General features: G+C 38.8%; 1 protein-coding gene across 11 annotated transcripts in view; it reads right to left on the bottom strand.

Moving 5' to 3' along the window:
• Positions 1-661: 661 nt before the first annotated feature.
• BPTF (bromodomain PHD finger transcription factor) overlaps positions 662-23513 on the bottom strand; it is a 90167-nt gene continuing 67315 nt past the window's right edge. For 4 of the 11 annotated variants that reach the window (XM_077832954.1, XM_077832956.1, XM_077832959.1 and 1 more), the window contains 13 exons: positions 22617-22768; positions 21541-21664; positions 20739-20965; positions 19076-19298; positions 16995-17905; positions 16233-16315; positions 13939-14164; positions 12068-12402; positions 8305-8478; positions 7238-7430; positions 5994-6078; positions 3732-3918; positions 662-1582 (listed from right to left, as the gene is read on the bottom strand). In XM_077832954.1, the coding sequence (XP_077689080.1) occupies positions 1546-1582; positions 3732-3918; positions 5994-6078; positions 7238-7430; positions 8305-8478; positions 12068-12402; positions 13939-14164; positions 16233-16315; positions 16995-17905; positions 19076-19298; positions 20739-20965; positions 21541-21664; positions 22617-22768 (2957 nt within the window). In that variant the 3' untranslated portion in view covers positions 662-1545. Of the gene's footprint in view, positions 2347-3731; positions 3919-5993; positions 6079-7237; positions 7431-8304; positions 8479-12067; positions 12403-13938; positions 14165-16232; positions 16316-16994; positions 17906-19075; positions 19299-20738; positions 20966-21540; positions 21665-22616; positions 22769-23513 lie in introns of all 11 variants that reach the window. The other 7 variants (XM_077832957.1, XM_077832960.1, XM_077832964.1 and 4 more) reach the window with 5 other exon arrangements.

Genomic DNA, 23513 nt, shown 5'->3' with positions numbered 1-23513 from the left:
TCTAAGAAATTAACAGGAAAGGTTCTTGCATAGCAGGGTGAGGTTAAACCCAAGGGAAGCTTATCCATAAACCAGGTAAATCCCAGATCACTGTAGGACAAAGCTAATTGTGAAATAGTGCAAAATGGTTGTAGAGCTGCATAAACCAGCCTTGGCTGATTTACTGGAGGCAGTTAACGTGACAAAGTCACTTACATAAGCAATGTGCAAGTGATAGCTCAGAGAGAGGAGAAGGAAAAAAAGTCTGCAAGTCACATCTTCCTCTGTTGGCTTCCATTTGTCCCTCATGCTAGCTTTCCTTGGACAGGAAGAGACAAAACCACTGAGTGCCCTTCCGAGATATAATTACAAACATGTGGTACATCATTCCTGGATGATACTTTGCCTTCTACTTTCTAATTCAGAAGTGGTCAATGAAATTTCTCAATACTGCCTTTATTATCTGATGCAGCAATTATGGCACCACAATAGAATTGTTTTTTAAAGGGACAGTAGTTGCTTAATGAAAAAGAAAAACGCTTTCCCTTTCTTCTTTTCTTACCCTTTTCCTCCCCTACTACTTAGGATACTTCCAATTCCGAACAGACCCCCCCATCCACCAAAAAAACAAAACAAAACAAAACTTTACAAACATATTAGCGCACATTCAAAGACACCTACATCTGTGGGGAGAAAAATTATCTCCATTTATTTTGTTTCATTATACATCCATGTTTTGAATTTTAATACAAAAAGAAAAAAAATTAGAATCTGACAAATGTTTACAAACAAGATACCTTCAAATAGATTTTACTCATTTCAGTCTGGTGCAGAGTAAATGACAAATTGTACTGTTATATTCAAGGCAACAGAGTCTGTAGTCAGTCTGTGACCACTTAGCCCAACTTTTATGCAAGCTTAATCATTTTTATCTACCATGAATGATAAACTCATTGTTGATTCCCAGTTTTTTTGTGTGTGCACATGTGTACATAGCAGCTCCTTTCATAGAAAGAAAAGACATCTAGAGGTCTTCTTGTACTTTTACCTACAGGAATCATGTTAAGATACAGAATGGATTACGTGTAACCAGGGCCGGATTTTATAAGAAAAAATAATTAGCTGACAAATGAGGGCAGCAATAAAAAAGCGTCTTTTTTTGCAACAATAAATAAATACAGTCAAAGTTTTCTGTGTGGACTTTAAACCAGCTTCTTCACTGAAGAACAGACGTGGCATTTCCATGGAGTTAAACTTGACCCCATTTACTGTATCTTTTTTCTTGCTTGCTTGCTCTCTCTCGCCAACAAAACAAAGGTTTCTCACTTCTGCCACAATAGTACAACAATTTGATCTTGACAAGAAAGTGGTGCTGCTGATTTTTATTCCTTTGTCCTTTGGACAAAATAAGCCAAGAATATAATTTGACTGCTGTGACCAATAAAAACACAGTTTACATCAAGTCTTGTCAGGATAACCTGACTAAAAACCATCTGGCTTCTTAATTAAAAAATTTTCAGACAACCAGATTCTTGCTGTGTGTGTGTTAGGTTAACACGCTGAACTCTAAGAAGCTGTAGACTGCAGTTTGTTGTTATGAGACCTGCAGAATACAGAAAAAAGTGAATTAAGCACCCTTCATTTTTGAGAACACTGTTTCTCTAAGAGGATGCCAAGGGTCAATCACTAGGAGGGGAATGCAGCCATGTTGTGTCTGTTCATCTTTGGAGACAACCACCATTTAAAACAAGCATCTCTGAACTTTACAGAAGTTTTCAGCTACAGCATTAAAAAAATTCCATTGTATACAAAACATGATGCTTCACTGGAATATCCAAAAATGCCCAAAATAAAATTTTACTAATCAAGATACATAATAGTATTCTGTAATAGGGAAGGCATAAAGACAATTCATAAGTTATTACTTTTGGTAAAATATACAAAATATACCGAAGTTACATTGATTTGGGAAGTCTTTGGATAAACGTTCAAACATAAAAAACTGAACAGTAAAAGAAATTAATACCACATTTTTGCTAATCAGAGTTCAGCGAATCCCCTTTCTAAAGTTCACAGCTTTATTAGTGACTGCAAATAATTAAAATACATAGTTTCCAAGACTAAATTATTTGACTTTGTTTAAATACAGTATTCCAAGGAACAGACAGTTTCTTAATACATTTTTGTTTACCAACATGGCTGCTGGCAAATAATTGTTTCCATTTTAAAAAGAACAGTTAATATTTGGACATTGATCTGGATTTTTTAAGGCAGTTTAATGTCATGGTACTGTACAATAAAAGAAAGAGTGACCCCAACATCCAGTTCTGATTCCAGTTAAAAAGGTCAGACTAAAGATATCACAATCTGCAAGAAAAGAAAGAACATGGATGGTGTAAATGAAAAAGCACAATAAATAAAATGCAGCAATGAAATTAGTGTGCAAACAATGAATGTCGGATAACCAAATATGACTGAATGAAAGAAGCATGAGCCAGTAATGGCCTGATAAAAGCAGGTATCATAGAATTAAATTAAGAGGGTAAACACACAATTGCTTCAGTTGGCCACACCTGCACTTCCCCCATTTGGAAAACTGGCAACTTCCACAAAGATGGATATAAGTGCAGCTTCTAACCGAGTTAATTGCAAACAGATTTAATCCTGAATTGATCTAAACCTTCCAGAATTCAAGTGTAATGGTCAAGTTGACTAATCTACCAACTGACTGTACATAATCAGAATTCAGATTCAAGTTGAATTTAATGAAAGTAATATTTGTAATTATGTCTTAGGTGGTTTACTGTTGGGATACAAATCTGCAATGACATATGGAGAGTCCTATTACTATACTAGTGTTAAAGAGTAAGCTAGTCTCAACCTAATTATAGCAGTACCACCACTCACAGCTCCCTGGTTTCATGTAAGTCCGTTCATGATACTATGCATTACACATACGGACATATGGATTATAGCCTGAAACGTAGTTGACAAGCTGTATAGTTCATATTAAGCAGACTGCATGTTAGTTTTACAAACAAAGTTCCCAGATTCTGTACCAGTCTTTTCCCACAGAAAAGGAGTTTAAAGCTAAGTTTCTGCGTTTTTAAAAAAAACCTATTAGTCTGCAATTTAAATTTCTATTATTCAATTGGACATTTAATTGCTTAAAAATGAGGGTGAACAGGTTATCTAACTAATACAAAACAACGAGAAAAGATGGAAGTTCGTTAGGTAAGAGTAAGGAACGGTTTACTTTTGCATACATTTGAATTTTCCTTAGATTGTGAGCTCTTTGGAGTAGGGGAGCATACTTCCTTCGTGTTAGGAAAGGACCTGGCACCAGTGGACTGTAAGTAGCTAATAATGATATATAACCTGTATTCAAAACAGAAGCTGGTCCCTTTGATTTGGTTTTCACATTAACTGAAAAGGTCTTATTTATTTTAATGTTCAGTTTCTTTATAATTATGATAATGCCCATATTGATATGGAATTCATATGTTAAACAAAAATTATAAAAATATTTAAGTGGGATAAGGTTCAAGCCCTAAGTTTGACAAAAATCAACAGCTGGAATGTATTGACTCTAGATTCTTCCCTTCCAAATCTAGCTGTAATGGCACGTGTGTGGGAAGAGGCAGGCCTTTATAGGAGTGTAGTAAGATAAGCTTAGGGTAGTAGGAAGATTTTCTAACACAAACTCAGGTTACAGTCATACGATTATCAGCATGGGGAACACTTTGCCTTACCTGCTTGCCTTGAATCCTTTTAGCTTCTGTACAAAGAATGATTCAAGAACCTCTGCACATTGGTAAAAAGGGGAGTCACTTGGATTGTAGTAACGACAGTTATCAAAAATTTTGGTCATATCTGCCACAAACTCTGTCACCTTTTTGTAGTAACGTTTCAGGATTCTTTCTTCCATGGTAGCAAGGTCTTAAAAGAAAACAAACGAACAAACCAACCCACACCTGTTATTTAAAATGAGACATCTTTAGTCTCCCAGACAGAAGTTACAACATTTGATGATGATATAAAGTAACAAAAGCACAACTGGCTTGGCTACATTTTCTGCAAGGTTGCTGGTGATATGAGGTCAGCTGAGGGGTCTCATTTAGAATGTGTGCTTCCTCCCATGTCACATGTATTTATTATATGTAATTTACACAGCAGCTCAAGTTTTTGAAACCTCCATTACAGAGCTATTATTTACTCCTTATGAAGAAAGGACACTGCCATTAGAGAATTCTGATTCTATCCTTTGTATTTTTTTGTTTTCCTTATTTTTTAATACTATCGTCAATCAATGCATAATAAATACATTGGATTTGCAGTTCATCTGCTCCTGCTGATTACTCCCTATTTGAATACATAACTCTTTTAGGGACATCCATTAACTGCCATTGAGATGCACACATTACCACACAGAGGACAGAACGCCTTCAAGGGCTTTCAGACTGCAAACTGATAACTTGAATGCCGCAGCTAATCAGTTCTGAAATTTCAGGGAATGTCCTAGGCATCCATAGCCAACTGTGCTGATTTGGGGGAAAATCAAGAGAGGGAAAATGGGGGACACATGAAGTTCCTGCCAATGCCAGCTACTCAACTGTCTATCCAACAACTGGTTGATGACACCCATTAATAGCTTTCAGCATAACAATACTGCAACTCATCACTGCTCATCTTTCCCAGAGAGTTTAATATGTTGATATCCTGAATCACTTATCTCCCAGACAGAAAGAATAGCAATTGTGGTGAGGAATGGGGGCACGCACACAGGCATCTGGGGAATGGGGGAGGGGCACACAGAGTTCCTGCCATGGAGGAAGGGGAAATGGGCACGCAGCCAGAGCCAGTGGTGAGGCAGGGAGAATGGAAACCCTGGTATATGAGTGTGGGGGGCACACAAAATCCATGATGGTGGGGAACTTGGGGAGAGTTGTAGGGAATGCTAGAAATAGAGGGGGATGGGAGAGTGACACACAAAGTTTTTTTGGGGGAGGGGAATGAAAGAATGCAAGGAGCTCCTGGTATGTGCAATAAGCTCGGCCTACACAAGTTACAAAGTGTGCGACTCCCTAGTTAAAAACAAAGGGACAAGCATTGAAAAATATAAACAAAATGGTCTCTAAATTTAAATTAACAAGTGTCCCTCTTAACTTGGCTGAGAAAATGAACAAAGGATTCACCTGCCTTAAAAAAATTCCTTCTAAGACTCTAGTTTGATACTGACTTTGAAGGAAGAGGATCACGAACATTTGTAACTATGTCCTGCAGCAGCTGGGTTTTCCTTAGAGATCTTACATCCAAGTCCTGATGCAGCCCACCAGTGCTTTGCCCTTGAGATTTAGTAAGATCACAGCGCAACAAAGTATGGCTGCAGATTATTATACAGCTACAGTATCTGCCCCAGCATGATTTTCTTCCTTTTCAATGAAGCTTTCAGTCTAACCAAATTTTCTTGTACAATAGCAAAGAAAATGAAGATTGCTTTTATATCTTTCCATCCTATATTACATAAGTCATTAGGCAACTACATTATCAATTTACTAAAATAATCTTTTTTCTTAACTATCACAAGAGCACATACTTCTACTTCTCTCACTGGGAGATGCTGAGTGTGGGGAGAGAAAAAAGGATATGGTGCGGTGGTACAACTCACTCTGTTTGAAAGTGACCACAGAAGCACAGAAAGGTCAGAAAAAAATAAGTTTGTACGTTTGATAACCCAATTGCAACTTTATTTGTATGTTAGGAAGGATGGATTTTGGTTAAGGAGCAGGACTGAGAGTCAGTATATAGGGTTCTTTTTTAGTTCGGTCACAGACTTACGTGCTGATAAGCAAGTCACCATCTCTGTCTCGTTTTACCCACCTCCCTAATGAGGATATATTGATAAAGCACCCAAAGATCCTCGGATGAAGCCATTCGATATATGTACATTTAAATCTATATTAACTAACAATTACCACTCAGCCAATCATGCTATTAACTGGAAATACACTTACCCATAGGCTCTTTGATAACACCATAATAATCTGGTGCATCATTGGGATCAACTGGTTCTAGGAATGGCCATGCCATCTTGTGAGCCTATCAGGAAAATGAGACAAACAGTTTCAGAAGAAAACATTACATATATGTTTAAATTAACTAGGTTAATTAAATTAATTTAACTATTAAATTGATAGCGGTTTAATTAATTATATATTGCTAGAGATTTGCATCTGATTCTAATTTCAGTAACAACTAAAGTGTTATTTGCTGATCTTGCTCTAGTCCCAGCAGATGATTGTCTGTATCCTAAAAAAGTGTAATCTGGCATGATGAGCAGTTTGTCCTCATGAGGAGAGAGGCATACGGGAATCGAGAGACTGCACATAGCCAATTTCAGCCATTATTCCTGAAGAAGCTTCCTTTCAAGTCAGTGGGAATTGAAGGGGCTGCACACCTCACAGAGTTGGGCCGTTAGTGTTTTTCACTTTCATTAAATCTAAAATTAACTTGTCACCAAAAATGTCCATTAAAACCGCTCAAATCAAACAAAAATTTTGCTGTACATTAGATATTGCACTAGCCTGCTCTTCTATTAACACATAGGATTATTTCTAGCTGATGGCAATTTAAATGTCCCTTTTCAGCCATTAGAGATATTTACACTAACAAAAATGTTATAACTGGGCCAGAGGCTTTTCATTTTTCTTAGCAACACCCAGTCATTTGCATGCTGAAATCAATCTTCTGGAGGCGATCTTGTATGGAAGAAAATTTTAATAATTTTTTTAATCTTTTAAAAAAAAGTCAGTCTTGCAGTTTAGCTGAAGTGTATATAATTTCAGACTAGAAATCATACAGGCTAGCCAGAGAACACAACTTATTTTATGTTAAAAAGTCCATTTCCTACCCAAAACACAACTGCTCTGCCCTTTACATTCTGATGAAATCTGCTTCCTTCATGCTCAACAGAGGTATCCACATTCATTAAAAAAACAAAATACCACAGAACCTGGAGGCAGTGATTTTCTTCCAGGCTACCATCAGTGTTATTCAATGTGACAATGCTGCTTGAGAAAGCTGTGGCCAACATACTGTCATCCTCACAGAAAAGGAAGCTTATTACATCTCTTAACAAAATCATGTCGTCTTACAATCAGACAAGCGGAGATCCAAGGTTACTGCCAAAAAAAAACCACCTCTTGGATGAACCTCTACTGTACCTGTATTTTCCACTCTAAGTATGGTTTATCCTCACCTGTAAGGAACGTAGTACTCGTCGTAATCCCTCGTAATCTTTATCAGTCAGTGGACTGAGTACTGTCATGGCATCTTCTGTAGACTGACACTGTGGACAGACATACTCATCAATGAGATCTGCCTCACTTTGCAAAATACCAACACAGCGCCCGTGATACCAGTTCTGACATCGGTCACAGCCAATGTAAAATCTGCAAGATTTGAAAGAAAAATATCAGTAACATTATCCTTTACATTTAAAACAAAAGATTTTTTTAAAGCTCAGTTTTAACAATTTGCACCTCAGTAGTTGTTCTGCATGATATAAAACAATTATATATTTAAACTTGTGACATTTCAGTTTTACATATGCTAATTAAACCATGCATGCTAATTTAATATTTACAAACTAAATTACCTGACAATTTTACTTCATAATTATCAGGAGTGCCTAAAATTAGAGAATTAATTTCAAGGAAACAAGGTTTCAAAAGTTCTTTATCAGTTTTAAAGCTGAAAGTAACAGTGTAATGCCAGAAGTCTCACTTGACCAGTGATTAAAGGAACATTTTACACATGTAAAATGGACTACATTCTAGGGCTCCCATTTCACCTTGTTCAAACATTTTTCATATGGAAACCAGAGTCTTGTGATTGAATATAGAAGGGGTATTCTGGTGACAAAAAGCCTTATAAACGTAAAGATAGCACCCAAATACCCAATACTCCAAGTAATTTTTCTAATCTAAATTGAACAAGAGACTAATTTCAAGCACAAAAAATTCTAACTAATATTCAATTTTGTTTTAATCTTTCTAGCTCTTCCCTTGTTAAAATTAATCCCAGTGTAAAATTCTTGGTCTTATTTAAAACATTGAGGCCACCTTAAGAACTTTACTTTTCCTATATATCCAAAATATTCACTTGAAAACAACATTTGGGAGAGAGAAATATTGAAAAGGAATTTGTAATACCAGGGGATACAATATATGCAGAATATTTTTTTCTCTTTTTAAGGAACAAGTAACCAAAGTCAGAGCAGTTTGCTCCCTAAATATTAAATAAGAGGTTCTTATCAGAACTCACTGTGACTCATCATAAGGTGTTCTGCAGATACAGTACAATTCCTCACTGCTGCCCTCTTGTGCCCGTTTACAATCATTACAGATGTACACATCCATTTTCTTAGCCTCCTTTTCTGTGATGCCAACACATTCTCCATGATACCAGTTAGTACAAAGATCACAGCCAATATAGAACCTAAAAGTGTTCACAATGAAAATGACAATGTAATTGTCATTTCAAATGGCATGGCTCTTTTCCCTGCATTTCTGTTTCTGATGCACTTTCTTGCTAGCCTGCTTTCTGCAATTTTCTGACTCAGTCTCCCTGTCCTCTACCATTGTATCCTTGCAAGGCCTACATCTGAAACTGCAGCTGCACTGTAAATAAGGTCACTTGGGTCAATCTTGATATAGACAGTTTAGTAAATGTGGATCAACCAATAGCTACAAGATTTTGAAAAAACTGGACTGAAAATGTGTATCTCCAACATGAATGCGTATGTGAAAAACTGTAAAAGGCACAAAAAGACATGGCCAAAGAAAAAGATTTACATTTTCAAAACTATAGTTCAGAAGCCAGTTAAGTATCAAGGTAATTTCTTGAGATTTGAAAATGTAGGTCTCAGTTAATTTTAAAAACAAAGCAAAGCACAAACACCAACTAGAAGTTACAAGTACACTACAAAGGAACATGCATACCAGCCATGTGTAGAATACATATTGGTATAACATGATGTGAAGGAAAACTGTAAGAATGTGTATTGTAATTTTAAAATTTCTATGTGGGATCCTGAAAACAGAGCAATTCAACTAATCAGAATTACAACAAACTGGAACACAGACCATTCTTTGGAGAATATAGGTCTATTCTCAAACAACACTATTGGACAGAATCAGATATGGTATGATACAAAGTGAAGGAGAATTGGGTAAGGTACAAAAACAATTTAATTCCATACAGAATCATGTGAATAATGGACCCTGCACAGAATGGTGTGATAAACTGGTAAATAATTATGCAAGGATGTTTGACAGTATTTTGGATATGGATGCCCCAAATGTACCTATGACTTGCAGAATCAACCATGGGGACAAGACGTTAGGCACTCAGTCTCCCTCTCTCTCTGACTGAGCTAAAGCTAGCTGACTCCAGATTTTCAGGCTTTCTAGAATTTAGTGAGAACCTTACCATTTATCACCTGTTATGATGCCAGTTTCTGCTAACCTACAGAACCAAATCACTGGGCAGGCATGACAAAGACGAACTGGCGATACGAGGGTGGCTCGCAATATATGTCACACCAAACAAACAAACATCTCTAATTTCTACCAAACTTTTGCACTAGAAGTCTTGGAATGTGCACCCAGACTTCACATCAAATCACACCTCACCTAGACCATTCTTGCTAATTTGGGAATGCTTCCTCTCCTGTGGGTGCCTCCAAAATCCTGTTAGCAGCTCAATATCTGCCACATTCAACCTATTTTTTTCCATTGCTTCTTATTTCTTATCAGTCAAATCTCAACAATCTAATGAAATCATCTTTCTGCAAAGAAGGGCTAGATATAGCTCTCTCTACAGTGAATCAACACCAATTCAATCTTGCACAAGGTATTTCTTCTGCTTCCTCCCCCAACACTGTAAGGGCAGATAGCACCATCTCCACAGTGCTGTCAGCTCCTGCTGGCCTGGAAGCAAATTCAGGTCCAGAACTTGGATCCTTTGCCTCACAAGTTGTTTTATTTTTATATTTCCCACTTATCGGTTAAATCTTAGATGGATACCCTGACTAACCCATAACCTGTATCTGGAATACAATAACGAGTGAATCCCTAACATGTTTCAATGTCATTAATGAAAAAATAAACATGAAAGACCTGCAGTAAAATAATATAAATGACTTAAGCAAAGAATGATCTTAGTGAATCTAGTGCATTGTAACAAATGTACAGGGTACCTCATCTCATATTACAGGGTGCCTCTAGGAGCAGTTCAGGCTACAAAACTGAAAGCTGCACTTCTGTCCTGCCTGAACTGCAAATGAGGCACCAGCACAAAAAACATATCTGATAACTGTACATATTTATTAAAAAACACTAAATTACATAAGAAAACAATGTTTTCAAAAGTAATTAACTTCTTCACAATCAAGTGGTGAAATAATTAAGCTCAACAGCATAGCCAGTGTATATTAAAAACCTGTGAGATTCAGAAGTTATGAGCAGAGAGGTTGAACTGGATCACATTAGGCTAAGGCATTAACATTCCATTTTTGTGAAATCTTATTTCCTGCTTAAATAAAGGTTGTCTCTGTTCACTATGCTAGAATGTGCTGTCATCATGTATTATCTATGGCCCAATCCAGTGCCCACTGAAATCAACGGAAAGATTATTGACTTGAACAGGCAGGCATCAGATCAAATCCATGTATTTACTTTATTTTTGTGAGACTGAACCAGTATCACTGGCCTGTGCTCAGTATGTTATAATAAAATGAGGACAGGGCATCCTACTAAGTTTTACTGAGTGACAAAAATCCTAATATAGCACTTACTCTTCCCCACCCCACCAATGCCCATTTAAAGTGGTATTTAGCACTTACAAGTTGTGGCAGATTGGCAGCCTGGAATGGAAGTACTCTATTCATAGAATGGCTGCAGCAGGGAGCAGTCTAAGCTTCCCAACACTGACATGATGGTATCGTGACCGGAGTTATATAAATACCCATGAGACAGAAATGAACCCCCTCAGTTGTGACTTGGAGGGACCACTACTGGGGTGACAGGCTAGTTCAGTCTCCATGGCTCATTTTAATTCTCGGCATTTCTACTGAAACCCCAAACAAAGCTGCTAATTAGTGCTTTTGGAGTGAGTGATTTTTGTCAAGTGGAAAACCTGGAACACTGACACCAACTGATTTCTCAGATGCCACCGCACAGCGATCAGACGGTAACAACTTTTGATCATTACTGACTTGAGCGGAAGTAGAGCCAGCAAACTAGAGGCGATCCAGTCCACTCAGTCATCCAGTCCACCATTTATTAATTTCTCCATAAACAATTCCTTCTATAAAGGAATATCCCTTTCAGCGGGAAACATAGCATTCTTCTTTTTCTCTTCATAGTTCGTTTCTAAACCACTTATTGGGGAACTGCCATTTTCATTTTGTCAAATGCTTAAAACTTCAAAAACGTACTAGAGTCTGATAGAAAAGTATGGGGTTTTTTTGCTTGGTTTGCATTTCTTAATGCAACTCAGTAAGAGTCTGGTGTGGGTAGGTAATATATTAAGAAATGAAAAGAGAAAATACATCTACTGGAAACGCTGTCCAAAATGAACTGCAGCCTAATAGGTTAGTATCTCTCGTTAACTACTTAATTACAAAAAAAAACCTTATTTACGGGGAGACGGTACCAACCCTATCACTAGGGAACACCAACCAGCTTGGTCACAAGAAGGAACACAAGTATATAATTATTTGCTCCCAAAGCAGAGGCGAACAGGCAAAACAAAGAACAGAGCGAAATAAAGAGTATGTGCATGTGAGACAGAAAGATCATACAATGGAAACATGCAAACAGGTAAAAAAAATTAACTCACAAGAATTACTAGATTTGTAATTGCTCGTGTAATCCAGACACTGCTTATTCTTTCATAGTCCATGCTGATTGCAATACCGGCTGATTTTCTACCCCCATTTCTAATCGCTATCTCAGACTAATAGCTAAATGCTAAAGCTGAACCAAACAATGCACGGAACAAGCATGCTGCATTCACCACTCACTTGGATTCATCATAAGGTGTTTTACAGATGCAATAAAGCTTTGTGTCCTTCTTGGTTTCCTTTGAGGTAGTAGAAATCATTTTCTTTTTCTTGGACTTGGAAGCTGAAGAATCTTTCTCCTCCTCTCGTTTTCTCTTCTGGGAAGACGCTGGCGCTGGGACTGTGGTGGCAGCTGCGATGCTGGTGGCATGCTGTGGCGGTGGCGGAGGGGGAGGCGGTGGCGGAGGTGGTGTTGCCGCAGCGGCGGCGGCTGCAGCAGCAGCGGCTGCAGCGGCAGCTGCCTGAGCTTTTTCTTTTTCTCTCTTAATTTTAGTCAAGTCTTTCTTTAGCTCTTCCTGAAGCACATTTAAAAAAAGGCCAAAAAAAAAAAAAAAAAAAAAAGAGACACCTGATGAGGACATTCTAGAACAGGATCAGAATCCAGACTCAAATCTTTCTCCAGTTTAAAAAAAAGACAAACCATTTAAATAATTTACTCATTCAGGTACAAATTCCAAGATTAATGTAAGTCAGCCCCTGGGCTCCTTTAAGATTCAATGTTTTAAGTCTGATGATAAGCCCCGGGGAGGTGACCCCATGTCTAATCCTAAGGCAAAAGAAGAGGGAGGAATTTCAGGGATCTGTCAAGAACATGGAGGACACATGCTTGCTAATAAAAATGGTGATCAGGCATAAAAAGTTGAATTAAGGATGCAGTCAGTCTTTACTGTTAATCACCTAGCTCTTCGTACTTTTAACAGTAATAAGTCAAATTTAATATGATTCTTATAGTATCTGTGGCATTCAGAATTGAAATATCCACAGAACCTTTAATATACTAATGAAGTCCCACACTGGTAACTCTGCATTATCATGTGAGAAACCTATTCAATTTCTAGTCCCTATTAGTCACTCCTTGGGCATGTAAAGGGTGATTAGGGATATTCAACAGCAGACCCTCTGGCAAATAAACTATAATGTCAGATGACACAGAAGGCAGCTCCCCCAGCCAGAGGTGTAATTGCCAGGATACAAAATCTTGCGTGTGGGAAGCATACAGAAACAACATTTCACCCCGGTGATACCATCCACCAGAATTCTCACTCCTGGTTTTCACTCCTTAATGGGAGAGTGGGGTAGCTTCCACAGTCATCAAAGAGTTCTGATCTAAGAGCAGTGGTTTAAGTGCTGTCCTCTGGACATTCCAGCTCCTTCTTGACCATGATTGGTGAAGGAGCTCCCTGTTGGTATGTCTTTATATCACTTCAGTTTTCCACACAACCACCACATATTCTTTACCTTGCAGATGGTCCAGTAGGTTCCATAAATTGTGAGGCCTTTGCCTTAAGAGCTCTGGTACATTTGTGTTGCAATTTGCTGTTTGTTTTTTGGAAATCTGATGCCCTTACGAGGAGAAAGTGCCACAGAAATAAAGGATAGGGCCAGCTCTAGGCTTTGTTGGGTCCTTCACAAAAACATGTCTAATGCAGCTCCACCCCCACTTCTAGAAGTGTATCCCCACTGGTGTGAAAATCTCAACAGGAGTGGAATCAAATGGGTCATATTTCCTTTGAAGGCAGGGGAAGGAGCCAAAACTAGGGTAGGGGGATTTCTGACCTCCTTGGTTTAGCTTTTTCAGTGAGCGGCAAGACTGCAGGATTTGGACCTTTAACTTTAATAGGGAAGAAATTGTTTTAAGATCTCACCATAGATTAAATGCTAGATACAGTAAATAAACTGATCTGGGGGTTCAGCAGGGATACAGGCATGCAGCAGAAGAATTTCACCCTGCATGCTTCCGTAAAGACTCAAAGGACAAGCTGATAAACAGAACAATTTTTCCCCCAAACTTAAGAAAACCCACCTGGCTCATTGAGAAGAACTGCTCTTACCTGCACTTCAATTTGTAGATCTTTGTCCAGAAGTGCTCTTTTTTTCAGTATTTCAGCTTTAAGCTGTTCTTTATGTTTGAAAAGCAGAGCTGAGAGCTTGGTAGCATTCTGTTTACTACGCTTCTGTTCAACACTCTCTTCTCGCTTCCGTTTCTTAGCTGCCTGTTTTTCTTCTTTATCTATCTTATCCAAAATATACTTCATCACCTGATTACACACTATCATTCTAGGGAAGGAATACAGAGAAGCACATTGTGCTAAGTTGTCTAATAAATCACAAAATTAAAGTTATTTTCTCTTTACAGCCTCCACAAATCACAAAGCTGTATTATTAATTCTGACGGTAAAATCATGGATTTAGCCACAACAGCAACACTTGCTTGACTGACAGTTTGTGGAGACCTATCCATTTCAACAAAGACTCACGCTATATAATCTGATGGTTAGAGCATCAAAAAAGCTCACCTTTTGATCCAAAAAAGAGACATTTCGAGACAATTCCATTTTTGCAAAAACCTTCGAGGTTTTATTTTTGTTCGAAGGCAGAAAAAAAATTCAAGACCTGAAAACTTGCTGCAAAACAGAATTGTCCTTCTGACAGCTCTGAATAGTACTAAACTTTGGTGTTCCAGCAAAAGTAAGTCCAAGAGAATAATTTTCTCTATCAGTAAAGATCACTACAAATAGTAGTTCCCAAACTGCTTCATCATGAAGCACCCCTTATGATAGACTGCTGGATGCAAACCCCTATACAATATGTCCCCTCTATGCCCCAGTGTTGCTGCAACTGTCTTTTCCTGACCATTTTCTGTTTGAATTTTTGTAATATAGTTGTATTTTTGCTTTGTACTTTTCATTCATTTTGAAGTTTCTGTTCCTCCCCGTTCCCCAATTCACCAGAAGACTAAATGTTGCTTGGCATGGGGGTATTCAAATAAACAGGCAACACTTACACCTGCAGCTAAGCTGAGTGCAGCAAAAGTAGAGAAAAAAAAGCTTGTGGCAAGTGGCTGCTGCAGATGTCGGAATGGAAAATCAAGTGGTTTCAGGGAGCCACCTGGTATTTTACTGAGAGCTGTAGGAATACACTGGTTGTTTGGTAGGGCCATAGGACATCAATCATTCTGTTCTTCTCCACTGTCCCACATCTACCTGGTCTAGTCTGGGTTTCACTGTTAAAGATTATACTCTTTGGGAAGAAAAGACTCATTGGGGAGGAAAGATGACAGTGCCACGAACAGAGCTGGTCAAACATCATGAACAAAGATGTTCTTTTGTTTTTTAAAAGTAACAAATTTGGTCATTCGCAATTGTTAAGAGAGCAGTCTGTGTCAACAAATTTTTAACTTTTGATTTGTGAACTAGCCACTGTGTGTTCACTATTCGTTTCTCACACTGAGTGGACAGCTAAGTTGCACAGTATTGTTCTTGTACCTGATTTGGGGATCAAAACATTATAAAACTGGAATTCCTTTTCCTGATCACAGGATTATTTGATAAAACATGTGAATAACAAAATAGTCAAAATAGCAATGGAAGAATATCTAAAGCCAACACTCCATATACACATTTGCCAGTGCAAGGGATGAAATTACTACTAATTTATGGAGTGACAATGTCTACAAGTCTCCCTACTTTTGTCTGCTGGCTGGGAGGTAAAATAGTTAAACAGAGGACAAGCTCCTGCCAACAAAGGGAATGAAATTAAGAAACCATAACATGGAGTGCTCAAACAGAAATGAGAAACAGGCTTAGCTACAATGGAGCAATCCTTCATTTCCTTTTGTGAGCTCCCTCAAAGTTATTTATCTGCTTGTATTAAAAACCTGTGGCAAGCACTACCCACAGGCATCATATCACAGTCCATATTCTGGGCAACAAGTGACGATAGTCAATGTTTATTTTGAATACAGGAGAATCAAACTGCTCATAATTAGGAATGTTACTTTTAAGTCATGGATTCGTCACCATGATTTGTATATTACTTGAAGTCAGTTTTAAAAATTTCATACAACTAAGCTTTCCAAGCCTGAGACAGAAGGCGTGACTACACTATGGAGAAATGCGCACTATCAGGGCGTGATTTCTAAAGCACACTAGGGTTTAAAATAGCACTATGTTAAAGCAAAATAGGGAACTTTCAGTGAGCACCAGCACTGTCTACACAGACTGGTTAGAAATCCCACTCACACAGTGTGTCTTACAGCTCCATGTAGGTAAGCCTTATTTTGTACAACAGACACCAATGAACACATTTGCTCCATGTCCATTGATACATTATCACGTGTTCCTACCTCTGATTTTCTTCTCGTTCAGCTGGGGTCAGTGTCTTTTTCTGTTTCAAGTGTTCTATGACAGCATTGTGTTTCATCACCACCTTGAACACAAAGTCCAAACAACATTTAAAAACCTCAGGTAGTGTCTGATAATAGTACTTGGGGAAATGCGGACACTTGCCAACTTAAGTCAAGTCTTATATTACTTACACTATTTTGAAGGTAACTTTTTATACTTAATCTTAAATTATGACTAAGAAATTTAGAGATTCAACTTAATTTTTCATTATTTCTGGAGAAAAAAATAAGTGAAGTCAGTTTCACTTCTGTAGTCAGTTGCACTTTCCCAAGCTCCTATTGCTGCACTATAATTAGAGTTTCTGCCCATTTTTTCTCCCACAGTCCGTCCCCCTGTAGTTAACAGCATTATGCTTAATACAGCTCTTACAGTCTCCTTTCTATAACAGTCAATGAAAGCACAGTAGAAGTGTTGCAAACCACCAGTCCTCACTTTTTCTGGACTAACACTGAAGATACATTTCTCCCAATAACCAGTGATACAATCAATCAAGCCAAAAGTGCCAGAGAGCAAGCACAGCATGGTAGTTTCTTAATGTGCAGAATTAACTTAGAGGCGCTATTAAATTGGCAAAAACAATTTTGCAATACAATTTAGAAATAAAAATCCCAGAGGCTCAATGAACAGGCTATCTAATGTATCAATAGGATTAACAGAAACATGTGTTTAGCATGGTTTGTATTTACTTCTGAGAACATTACCTGTTTTTGGATAATGTCACTTTGATTAGAAGCCTGAAGAGTGTGTTCACGTTTAATTTCTATCTGTTGCTGCTTTTTCTTTTGCTGTTGCTCCCTGAGCTGCTGAACCCTCTGCAGCTGCTCTTGAACACTAGCTGCTTGAACTGTTACCACATTCTGAATCTGGTGAGCCTGCACTGGGCTGGCTTGTTGAATCTGAATAGGCAACTGAAGCTTAATCTGCTGGGGGACTCCGCCTTGCTGGGCCTGTATCTGAGCTACAACATGAGACTGAAGTTGGGAGAGAACTTGGACTTGCTGCTGTAGCTGAGGTACAGTAATAACTTTTGTTGTAGGCTGCTGGATCTGCAGTTGAGGGCGAGATGGAGATTGTACAGTAACTTGATTTAAATTTTGTGCAGTTGGAAGAGTCTGAAGGGAAGTCTGAATCTGGGGTTGTGACTGCTGCTGCAGTTGAGCTTGTATTTGTAAAGAAGCTTGGGGTTGCACTTGTATCTGTTGCTGAGTTGTAGTCTGCACCTGAGCTTGCTGCAGAGCTTGGACTTGGGACTGAGCTTGTGGATGGATGACAGTCTGTGGTTGATTTTGGATTTGAATTTGAGACAGCCCTTGAACCTGGGTCTGTGGTGGAGACTGAACTGTGACTGGAGTTTTAGTTGATTGTGCCACGACAGTTTGTGCTTCAGATACGACTGGAGACTGAGCTGATGTTGGAGACTGAGACTCAGGCTGTGTCTGATCTTCAGGCTGAAGTGAGGGCTGAGTAGTCTGTGGTTGGGCTGGGGGCTGAGGCTGAACACTCTGGGTTTGCACCTGTGGCTGAGCTTGCAACTGACTGTGAGGGTGGGGCTGAATTGGTGGCAGCACTGGTTGTGTCTGTGTTTGTGAGGCTTGTTTCTGCTCTCCAGTAGCTGTGAAGGATAAAAACAGAGTATTCCACTCATTCCAAGCAATGTGTCTACAAGCTCTGTTAATTAGAACCATTAGGCCAGCCTACACTGCAGTTTTATCGACAAAAGTTACGCTGTTGCATGTCCACACTATGCTCCTTGTGTCGGCAGAGTGCATCCACACTAGCAGCTCTTGCATCAACACAGAGAGCAGTGCACTGTGGGTAGCTATCCCACTTTGCAACTGGGTGCAGGGTGCTTTGGGAAGGGTTTGCAATGCCTTCTGGGGCAGTTAGAGCATCACATGATGCAGGTTTCTAAATCCCATCATTCCATGGGCATCCTACTAGATTGCCAGTCGCTTTTTAACTGAAGTATGTGTGTGTGTGAGAGAGACAGGGAGCGTGTGTGTGATGGAGACACAGTGTGTGTGTTGGGGGAGTGTGTGAGAAAACAGGGAGGTTGAAGGTGCGTGTGCTGGAGGAGAGTGAGTGCGTTGGTATGCTGTCTCTAAGTTCAAACAGCGGCTGGAAACAACTAGTCCCAAGGCAGGTGCATCTCCGCCCTCCCGCGCGCACACATGCCCCTGCCTGCTGCTTTGTTCCTAGTGCCCAGTAGGTTAATGATTTGCTGTTTGCTGCCTGAGCAGAGCGGCATGTGTAGCTGTCAGAACTTCCTGGAGCTTTGAAAGGGGAGGGGTGCATGCCTGTGCAGCTGGAATGCATGGCAGCAGAGTTCAAAACATTGATCAGAGTGGTCACAGCGGGTATTGTGGGATACTGGGGGAGGCCAGTTATGGAGACATAATAAATGGCAGCATCTACTCTGACACTTTGTTGCTTAACTTTGCTGCAAAAAGCTTTATGCCTCTTGTTGAGGTGGTTTTATTTTGCCGACAAAAGTAGCATTGTACACCTCCACTGTTTTGTCAGTAAAAGCTCCCTTTTGTCACCGAAACTGTGTAGTGTAGACAAGGTCCTAGGTTTTCTAAAGTTGAGGAAGCACTATTTCCCCTTTGGTTTAAAAAGCACTACAATACTTTATACAGAGCGTCAGCTGAAGATTTCTAAGTCTACACGCTGTTCTTTTAACTAAGATACTTTAATGAAGAGACTAACTCCAACTATATAAAAAAAAATTAAAAAAACCTAACTCCAATCACCCTCTTCTCTTGAGCACAGGAAACCCTACCTGATGTCGAAGTGGACACCGTCGTAGTAGTTGCGCTAGCCGTAGTAGCGGATGATGATAACGGAGTGAAAAGGAATCTCTGAATTGTACCATTCGGCATAGCCGCTTGCATTAGCTGTTGTCCTGGACCTGGTATGACAGTCACACCCTGAGGTATCAACTGTAACTGGCCAGTAGTTTGACCCTGTCCCTGAATTACCACAGTCAACCCCTGACTGCCACCCTAAAAAAAAAAGTAAAATTCATGTTAGTATTGTTGTCCCAATGATATAAGCCTTAGGTGGATTATGCAGTAATCCAGGAGACCCAGGATTATGAATTCTGGGGATTCAACACCTGAACCACTAGGGTACATATTGTATCTCTGATGCTTAAGTTCAGTATCGTGGAAATACAAAGTTTTATGACAAAAACATACAAAATATTCCAGTAACAAAATTTCAGGTCAAAAGATGGTAAAGTACCCTGGTTCTTTATGGACAGATCTGATTATCTATTGGGCTGGGTTCAGCGACATGCATTTTCATCAGAATACTGAAGCAGATTTGTTACAACAAAAGGCTGTTAAGATTTTATCTGTCAAACTTGGCTAGATTCTTAGCCAACAGAATCTACAGTTGATCTTGTGTCTCTTTAAAATGTATGAGCAATAAATTCAGGTGTGAGATTAATTTGGGGCATCCTATTAACCACCTCCTGACCCAAAAACCAAACTCAAGAGTCCCAACTGCCTGTTCACAAGGTTATTCAATAAAACATTTTCCTAAGTGCATATCACACATTGCCCAACTGTAAACTTAAGTGTTGACTGTTCATCCAGGTTTTCAGCATGCTGGTAGAATGTTACTGCTTAAATTGTTTCTTTGGATACCATATTTTTGGAGGTCTTTAATACAGGCAGAAACATCCCAGTTTTGCAGACAGATCAGGATAGTTCTAACACTTACAGTGACTCCCTGCGTCAGACATGTCTCTTTGAATCAGTCCCACCAGTGGCAGCTCTTGCCTTCAACTGATACCTGCCCTTGTCCACACCTTCAATAATCAATAACTTTTTGAATCAGCCCTAGCAAATAATTCCTGCATGTTGTTCTACATGTCAAAAATGACACTAAGGCATGAGCATATTTTGACAATTAAACTTTATATCCATTCTTAACATTATTATTAAGTACTTATATTATAGTAGTGCTCAAAGATTCAAAGATATAAACACAGAAAAGAGGGCCCCTTGAAGGAAGGATTTACAATTTACAGCCAAACTCAGCATGAATCTAAACTAACATGCAGACCAGACTCTCGTGGTCTAGGCAGAAGTAATAGAGAGTGCTATTTCCCAGTTCCAAATGATGTAACTCTTCCTTTCCCAGCACTAAAGCAAACATAAATGACAGCTATAATGTCCTTCAACACCCAGCCAAAGACAGTGGATGGGCATCCACATTCTGAAGGCAACAAGGTAAATAGATAAAAGATATTTAGAGAAAATAAATCTCTATTTTCTTAATTTAATTACCATTTGATTTGTATGTAGGTTATAGGTTTCCCAAAAAGTAAAACTGAAACACCATGTATGAAATGTACACCCCCCCCCATACTGATGAGATCAAAGGATACCAGTATGGGCATATTTTCATGTCTGAGTCTATAAAAAAACGTTTACCTGTCCTTGAGTTAACTGCGTGAGTTGGGCCATAGTAAGTTTCACTTGTCCTTGCTGGGGACGAGTGGGCTGCGGCGTTGTGGTTTGTGGTTGTATATTCTGTGGAGGTGTTCCAGGAGCTGTTGCTACCTTTTGTCCAGGACTTGAAGAAGTTGTGCTAGTACTAGAAACTGCAGTTGAGACAGGCTGACCTCTAATTATCTGAGTCACCACCTGTTGAGTCTGACCTGTTAAAGACAGCAAAATTTGTTATGCTAAAAATACATTTCCAACATTTTTCATTAAAGCACACAAAACTTCTAAACCCCAACTTCATGAGAGAAGTTAAGCAAGCATTTCTGCTTGCCATAGAACGTCTATTAGTCACTTCTGTATCTGACTAAACAAAAATATGAATCTGAATTCAAGTAAAACATTTTGCAATCTACTTACAAGACACTTTAAAACACCTAGCTTTCCTCTAATTACATGTAGTGTTTTCGCACAACACTTTTAATTCAAACCTTTCTACAAACTGATTAATAATAATTTTATATTTTCATTATTCATTAAACTGTTTATCCAAGTTTTGTATTAAACTAGGAAACCTGTTCTTTGTACCCACCCGAATGAAAGAGTTACTATTCAGTGGACTCTCATTCAGTAACCTTGATTAAACTGATGATTGATCCCAACACTGTTTTTGTTAACACTGCACTGAATACAGTAATTTCTGAGTTAGGGTGAATGATACATAAAATGTTTATGGAGAAACAAACCATGGTTTTCACACATTGGAAATTTATAATTAAAATGAACCTACTGGATGGAAGAATACCTTGCTGCACCACTACAGGTGTTCGAATGATGGCCTTTCCTAATGTTGATGGCTGAAGTGGTGTCCTTATTACTGTCATACCTGGGCGGAGTGGTGTCCCTGGCATTATCTAGAGACAGCAAAAGGAGAACATACATGTCAAACTTTTCAAAAAGCGCATATCCTGCTGAACCTTGAATTCTTTACAAACAGTGAGAAATAAAGGGATACAAGTAGCTCATATATTTATATGTTGCATGTTTGAAAATTCTGTTAAAGCCGACTTTAGCAAAACTCTGTCCTATTTACTCTCCTAACAAGTTTCTTAGCTCTGATAAGTATCGATTACTCATTAAAACTATGTGCTATGAGGTCCTGTCTTGTAGAGACCAGCCAAAAGCCAAGAAGGACAACATGGAAGTGGCTCCTTGATTGGTGAAAAAATTATGCGTGGGTTTATCCTCCCACTCTGACCAAATGTGAACGCCAGCCTAGAGAGTGGGAGACTGAATCCAGGAATCAGATTGATATCAAGGCAACAGGGATCATTAAGATCATCGAGTCTGACTTCAGCATAATATAGGCCCACAGAACCTCACTCGGTAGCATCTGCATCATGCTCATAACTTCTGACTGAGCTACAGTATATCTTTGAGAGAGATATCCAGTCTTGATTTAAAGACTACACTGAAGGAGAATTCACCACATCCTTAGGTAAATTATTTCAATTGTTAATTTCCCTTCGTGTTAAATTTACACATTATTATTTGTATTGCCATAGTGCCTACACACCCTAGCCATGGATCAAGACCCCACTGTACTAGGCTAGGCACTGTACAACCTTATTTCTAGTCTGAATCAAAACTTGCATGTCTTACACAGCAACACAGCACAACCTTTGAAAACTTTGATAATTCAATAATCCTATTAAAAATCCTATTCTGAAATCTTAGAGTCTATGAGACTTGCTGTGCATCTGCATATGCATGTAGGATCCTGCTTCTGTGTTTGCTCATGTGCCCTTCCATGACTTCCAATGTATTTACCCAATGTAATTGATAAAGCTCAGAAAAACATCTTACTTGTGAAGTACATGTTGTACCTAGAGTCCCTGTGGTATTTGGCCTAATAGTTACAGTCGCTGTCCTTGGCTGGAATGAAGTAAATGTTTGTTGATTTGCACCTGTAGTTGATGGAATGATACCCAACACTTTTTGCTGAACTTGAACAACACCTAATAAAAAAAAGAATTAATCAATACAAAAAATTGCAAATGTGATAAATCATAGGGACGCCACACTGACATCCAGTACTCTCACTCTGAGTTTTTATGACCCTTCTGAGGGACTTCTGTCAAAGTCTCTTGGCAGAAACTTCTTCACGTTCTATAGAGAAGTAGCATTACCTCTTCTGTTGCTTGTACAACTCCCTCCACAGTATCAGTCCACAGACAGATATTTTAAAAGGATTTGGGCAAAGAATGGTATTTCAGAGTTGTGAACCTCTCTATTGATCTTTATGATGAGGTTCTTGCCCATGTGTGGTGCCATATACAGGTGATTATTATTTACACATTTAGATATGGATGGCCTGTGCCTCCCTGCTTCCAAGTGACCTACTTAAACATCTCAACGAGCCTCAAACTCATGGAACTGAAGAGCATGGTAAGTGCCGTTCATCCACCTAAAAAAGCACCATCAAAACCTAGCAGTCTCCATGACTTTTTCATAGAATAAATAAAGGAGATGGAGGAATGAGTATTTTTCTTTGGTGAAGAAGTGATATGCCATCTACAAGCTCACAAAATGTCATGTTGTCATTTCCAATCAAGAAGAAAAGGATCCAACAGTACTGCACTGATAAGTAAAGTGAATCACACCAGCTTCTAAGAACAAATATTTACAACAATTAGCGGTTACATCTGTTCTGCTACACTTTTAAAAGAATCCTTTTGCTGATATCTAATTTAGAGGCAGAAA

The sequence above is a fragment of the Eretmochelys imbricata genome, chromosome 14 (genome assembly GCF_965152235.1).
Source record: "Eretmochelys imbricata isolate rEreImb1 chromosome 14, rEreImb1.hap1, whole genome shotgun sequence".
NCBI classification, from domain to species: Eukaryota; Metazoa; Chordata; order Testudines; family Cheloniidae; genus Eretmochelys; species Eretmochelys imbricata.
Note: the sequence above shows the minus strand (reverse complement) of the source record. Positions and strands in the feature narration are given on the sequence as shown.